The 7,016-nt window shown below is 43.2% G+C and overlaps 1 protein-coding gene across 1 annotated transcript in view; it reads right to left on the reverse strand.

The window, feature by feature from the left end:
- The window catches only part of LOC122563653 (calcipressin-3), a 152,366-nt gene extending 146,509 nt beyond the window's left edge, over window positions 1-5,857 (reverse strand). The window contains exon 1 of the mRNA XM_043717672.2: window positions 5,612-5,857. Within this exon, the coding sequence (XP_043573607.2) occupies window positions 5,612-5,803 (192 nt within the window). The 5' untranslated portion in view covers window positions 5,804-5,857. The remainder of the gene's footprint in view (window positions 1-5,611) is intronic.
- Window positions 5,858-7,016: the final 1,159 nt, after the last annotated feature.

The raw sequence follows: 7,016 nt of genomic DNA on the forward strand, positions 1-7,016 counted from the left end.
GAGAAAGCTTGTAGCCTTACATGTGAGACATTTGTGACAGGAGATGCAGGAAAGCGCTTGACCACGGTGGGGTGGGGGCTGGGGGTATTTGTTCAGAAGAATTGGGGACATCTGTTCTTAGTGTCAATGAATTGGTGTAAATAAGGTGATAACATTTGTTCACTTGTGGAATGAGTGGCAGTACTTCCTTCTCACACCGGGGGCTGGAAGATTGCACATATTTCACAGTTGGATGTTGAATAACTAGATTTCTGTTTATATCAAAGACTCTTAACAAATTCAAACCCAATTGCAAAAGACTTTGTAATTTAATAAGCTGAGTGGAATATGCACATAACAACAGAACAATCCCGATAGACTTTCATGTATACCACACTGAGCAGATTTGAATTTATGAAGCTCAGCTCCCTCATCTTGACTGTTCTGGAATGTGAATCTCAGATTACCCTTACAGGCTGGGAAAACAGAGGCTGAAACTGACATAGTAAGGAGGTTGGAAGATGTTCATGAGAGAGAGAGAAAACATTCTTCTGTAAATTGCATTCATTGACTGAAGGGCTCGATCTACATATAGAGAGAGACAGACAGGACAGAAGCTGGTGGAAAGATCAACTCTGAGGCTTGATTTAAATGAACATTGTCTTGTCATGGATTGAATATTTGTGTGTTGTTCCCTGGAGCTCAAGATCCAGGAATGTTATGAATTTAATTTGCATTCTGGGAATCCAAGATGATTTTAAAAGGAAAAGCCATTTTGGAGGACAATGATACTGGACATGTTAGCTGAGCGAGGTTACCTCATGACCTTTTCCACATAGTTTAGACAAGTCTCTCATTATGATGTACTAGCAAAAGCAACTGGCCATTTGGCTTAGCTTGGTCAAGGGTTCTCACTTTGTGCATGTAGCTTGATTAGTCAAACGTACTCAGACCTGTCAATGAGCTTCTCTTCCTCTGCAAACTTTTGTCATTTTATTGCTGCTAATCTGATTAAGGACAGGTGGCATTTTTGTAATTTTAGTACCAAATTCTGTGTAAAGACATCTTGCTTGCAACAATAAGGAGAGTTGCCTGAGAGCTCTTGGGGAAAGAGCTGGTGCCGGTACTCTGCTAATGGTTTTAGCACCTCCTGCAACCGCAGGCCTCCTCTATATTGGGGAGACAGGCCGGCTACTTGCGGAGCGTTTCAGAGAACACCTCTGGAACACCTGCACCAACCAACCCAACCACCCTGTGGCTCAACATTTCAACTCCCCCTCCCACTTCACCAAGGATATGCAGGTCTTTGGACTCCTCCAACGCCAGACCACAACAAAACAACGGTTGGAGGAAGAGCGCCTCATCTTCCGCCTAGGAACCCTCCAACCACAAGGGATGAACTCGGATTTCACCAGTTTCTTCATTTCCCCTCCCCCCCACCTTGTCTCAGTCAAATCCATCGAATTCAGCACAGCCTTCCTAACCTGCGATCTTCTTCCCGACCTCTCCGCCCCCACCCCAGTCTGACCTATCACCCTCACCTTGACCTCTTTCCACCTATCACATTTCCGACGCCCCTCCCCCAAGTCCCTCCTCCCTACCTTTTATCTTAGCCTGCTGGACAAACTTTCCTCATTCCTGAAGAAGGGCTTATGCCCGAAACGTCGATTCTCCTGTTCCCTGGATGCTGCCTGACCTGCTGCGCTTTTCCAGCAACACATTTTCAGCTCTGATCTCCAGCATCTGCAGACCTCACTTTCTCCTTAATGGTTTTAGAACCTTAGCTCAAACCTGGCTTGCAGGTATCTATATTACTATATTATCTATATTCTATTTTATGACAATGATGCCATTGATAAATAAAGCTAAATAAATTTAAACTAAACTGTCAGATTATTCTAGACTACCAGAATATGATCTCCGGGATGAACCAAGCGAGGCTTATAGGTTGAGTCCACCAGGGATTCCCTGAGCCGTCTGGAATAAGTACTTTAACAGTTTCTTAGCACAACCGATACTAGCAGGTAAAAGGAGCAGGAGATGAGAAAGCCCAGATCCATTAATTAAGCACATATGCTTAACACTCAGATACAAGGGCAAGGGTTCCCTCCAACATCTTTCAAGCTTAACTTGCTCCTATTTCTTACATTCTTACAAAAACACCGAATTCCTGGCCCAAGACAGTCATAAGTTGCCAAGGGCCCAACTTGCATATCACACACCCCACATGAAAATTTAGCTCAGAGTTAGGTCACACATCAACATAATCACAACAAATTTTTAAAAAAAAAAGCTCAATGTACTAAATAGCCTACTCCAGTTCTACAGTGTAGTCCCAATTCTACATTCACCCCCAAGGTAAAGGTGTAAATTGTCCCTCAGCAGGCAGGCCATCAGAAACCACATAAAATTGTGGTGAAAGCAGGGGTGCTGGGTCAAACATGGCACCCATTAGGTTTAAAGTGTGCCACAGCAACAGGGGTGTATTAGACAGCATGTGTGGAGGAGGCACAGAAAAAGGAGTCGTGTGGGATATCCATGGCAATAAGGCAGCATGGAAATTTAAAAATGCACTGTTCCAATATAAAATGCCAACTGCTGTTAGGAGACTATACTCATGGAGCAGGGGTCCTTGAATGTGAGGAGAGGATTGGGAATCATGACACTTTGACACAGATAAACAGAGACAAGAATAAAAAGAAATCACCAATCATTGTGGTCTCAGTTACTTGAATTTCCTACAAGCCTTTGTTGAGAATTCAGCTGACACTCATACTAATCCACCTGCAAGAGATTTTCAGAATGGTGGCAATACATCAGAGAAGTGTTCCTACATGGTTCTTGCTATTCTCACCTCCTCTGCATATCCTAGTCTGCTAGCCCAAAGCCAGGAAAATAGTACTGGTTGTTCTTGTCTTAGAAAAAGCCTACCTTAAAGAAGTTCTCCTCCTCTCTCCACAAGAATCTCAGCGAGTCTCTCTCTCACTGCAACCCCCAGGTTATCTCCTCTGCCCTGAAGCTCTTCAACCATGTACTGAAACAGACTCGCTACCAAAGCCACATTTGCTTCCTCAGTGCCACCTCTGTAACCAACTGATCCCACACGGATTCCAGACTACATTCAACCCAACACAGTTTTTACTGGTTGTCCTGTTGGATTCCAGACTACAGATTCAAAACCACCAGAAACGGTTCTCTATCTGGATCCTCCGCTCCACACTCGCAGCAATGCACTCTCTACAGTCAGCCCTCCCTCACAACGCGCAGCCCTCCACTCCCTCTGCTCCAATTCTGCCTTAAATTTACCTGGACCATCTCTGACATCTCCCTCCCCTTCCTGGACCTCTCCATCTCCATTAATGACGACCGACGTGACACTGACATTTTTTACAAACCCACCGACTCCCACAGCTACCTGGATTACACCTCTTCCCACCCTACCTCCTGCAAAAATGCTATCCCGTATTCCCAATTTCTCCGCCTCTGCCGTATCTGCTCCCAGGAGGACCAGTTCCACCACAGACAACACCAGATGACCTCCTTCTTTAGAGATAGCAATTTCCCTTCCCACGTGGTTGAAGATGCCCTCCAACGCATCTCATCCACATCCCGCACCTCCGCCCTCAAACCCCACCCCTCCAACTGTAACAAGGACAGAACCCCCCCCCTCCCGGTCCTCACTTTCCACCCTACCAACCTTCGCATTAACCACATCATCCGCCGACATTTCTGCCACCTCCAAACGGACAACACCACCAGAGATATATTTCCCTCCCCACCCCTTTCCGCTTTCCGTGAAGACCATCCCTTCATGGCTACCTGGTCAGGTCCACGCCCCCCTACAACCCACCCTCCCGTCCGAGCACCCTCCCCTGCCACCGCAGGAATTGCAAAACCTGCACCCACACCTCCTCCCTCACATCCATCAAGTTTCACCTGCACATCCACCGATGTCATTTATTGTATCCGTTGCTCCTGATGCAGTCTCCTCTACACTGGGGAGACTGGACGCCTCCTCGCAGAGCGCTTCAGGGAATCTCTCCAGGACACCCTCCCCAATTAACCCCACTACCCCGTGGCCCAGCATTTCAACTCCTTCTCCCACTCTGCCGAGGATATGCAGGTCCTGGGCCTCCTCCACCGCCGCTCCCTCACTACCTGATGCCTGGTGGAAGAATGCCTCATCTTCTGCCTCGGAACACTTCAACCCCAGGACATCAATGTGAACTTCACCAATTTCCTAATTTCCCCTCCCCCCACCTTACCCCAGTTCCAACCTTCCATGACCTGTCCTACCTGCCTATCTCCCCTCCCACCTATTCACTCCACCCTCCCCTCTGACCTATCACCTCCATCCCCACGCCCATTCACCTACTGTACTCTTTGCTACCTTCCCCTACCCTCTTCTCTGACCTATCACCTCCATCCCCACCCACTTCACTCTTTGCTACCTTCTCCCCACCCCCACCCTCTCATTTATCTCTCCACCCTGGAGCCATCCTTCCTCTATTCCTGATGAAGGGCTTTTGCCCGAAACATCAATTATCCTGCTCCTCGGATGTTGCCTGACCTGCTGTGCTTTTCCAGCACCACTCTGATCTAAACACTTGTCTTAGAAAAGTCAACTCATGCCAGGCTTATCAGAGCTATTGGTTCAATGGCTAGGGCTGTGTGACAGATGATACAAATTATCAATTGCATAAATTCATGAGAAAATACATAACTAAAATGAATTCTAGCCAGTGATCGAGCCATCACTACTGTTGCTAAAGCAACATCACAGACCAAGATCACTTTAATACATCTATTTGGCCTCCTTCATGAACAATTGCATGCCCAAGGTTGGACATTTGATTTCTCAACATAAATTACCTTTGCTGATTTTTTTGTTGGCACACATTTTATTTATGTATTTGATGGAGTGTGCATTAATGTATATTCTGAAGAAGAAGAAATCTTTACACATAAGAGGAATACTGGAATGAATATATACAGATCATTGGAATTGGCAGAACAATGAAGATGCTGGCACAATCAGACATTTGACAGTCAAAATGTGGAAACATTAAACTCTAGCAAAGTCATTTTTGGAACACATTATCTACAAGTTTGGATGTGACATTGAAGCAGTACAATTATTCTGATGGAATTCAATGGCAACATGATCTGCATGCTCCAAGGATATTGATGTGAAAGGAAAGAAGCACAAGTTTGGAACTACTGAGGTAATTCCCAATTCCAGATTTATAAGCCACCTAGATGAAGTGAAAGAATTTAAATAATAAAAGGAAAGGACAATTGAACTATTATAAGAGCATCTATGTGTGCAGTTAATAAAAATGAATACCGGTGTGGCACTAAATTCAATATTTTAACCCATGAGATATATATATTCAAAGAAAGGGAATGATAATAAGTTAGAAATTTAAAAGATTTTTTTATTTGACATGAGGAGAAGGTTACTTCCCCTCGCCCTACACAATGCCACTCCCCCTCCACCCTACCTGAAGCTCTCAGACCCCATCCTCTCCAATTCCTCACCACTGCTGAACCTTTGTTCTACTTCTTGGCATTGTCAACTAGGATAATTAAACTTAATAAATAATATACTGCTTCCACATTAGAGTCTTACCCTCTGATTTTCATCTTCATAGACTGTTTCATGAACGCAGCAAGCAAATAGCGATGTAGGAAGATTGCTCAAGTTCATAACCCTGGAGTCCAGGTTGTCATAGTCCTCAAAGATCAGATCCTCTTGATCATTATCACAAAGGCTCGAGTGGTTTGAAGTTTCGGGCCATATCTGTGTACTGTCTCTTAGCATTGTGTCACTGCCTGAGCCTCCAGTTGATTGTTCTCATAAAAAAACCCTAAATAAAAAAGGCACCAAATTGAAAATATCTGTGGAAAAAGGGGGATTACAATATATTGAAATCAGTATAGTTTACAGTGACAAACCTGTTTAAAACTAAATTTTTATGCAACATAATCACACAAATAATTTTATATTAAAAGCTAATTTCTGTACATTCTACTTCAAAACAAAATCATAAGTCAGACAAGGATTCAATTTAAATCAGGATACAGTGGCAACAGCACTATGTCAAATTAACGTTGTATGCTGAAACAAGTCAATATACTGAAAGCATATGAGTCAGGGTCTTGTGCAGAGTAATGTCCCTACCACTGGCCAGAAGGTCCTGGTTCAAGTCCTACCTGTGTCCCACCATTATGTATCAGAATATCTGGACACGTTAATAAAAATAATTATAGAAAGTATAGTCAATCTATTAATATTTCTATTAAGATGGCTAAATAACTAAACCAAGAAATAGCTTTTGCACATTTAAGATTCACACTTTATTTGAAGCATTTCATTGATTGATTTTTGTCCAATAATGGCTGCATATCCCCCGATTATAGCTGACCCTATTTAGGTCTTGTGATGATATTTTCTATGATTAATGTATACCAATGCTGTGAGATAAACTCATTCTCCCTCAGAGAAAGCACCTGGTCTCCACTGGAAGCTGATACTGAGATTAGAAATGCACAGGTTGTAGCACTCCATGGTAAGATGCATCAGTGCACTTTTATGATTCCTAATCTCCAAGTCTCCAGGTAGCATTCTTTTTTAAACTCACAACTGCAATAAAATAACCCTAAGCCAACTGAAGCCTGGTAAATCAATTCAGAATGATTAGTTATTGCAGTCCTGATAAGCTTCAACAGCTGTGCCATGAACACATAATATTAATAGGAATTCTTAATTAGTTGCATAATTTAAATTATTGCAGAAAGCTGTTGTACAGTTCTTCAAATGTGTTGCAGTTAGTATGACAACAGTATCCTTTTGAGGACAGCAATGCCTGGATCTAATAGGAAATAGAATCCTTAAAAACTAATCGAAATGAGCTCAAGAAAAAGGAAGCTCCTTCAAAACAAAACAAATTGCAAAATGTATTGCTCTCACGTAACTGTAATTTGTGACATATAAACCAGACAGTCTAAACTAAAAATTTCGGAAAAATACGAGT

This window comes from Chiloscyllium plagiosum, unplaced genomic scaffold (assembly GCF_037043375.1).
Source record: "Chiloscyllium plagiosum isolate Xiang-an unplaced genomic scaffold, Cpla_swu_hap1 HiC_scaffold_30, whole genome shotgun sequence".
In the NCBI taxonomy this organism is placed as follows: domain Eukaryota; kingdom Metazoa; phylum Chordata; class Chondrichthyes; order Orectolobiformes; family Hemiscylliidae; genus Chiloscyllium; species Chiloscyllium plagiosum.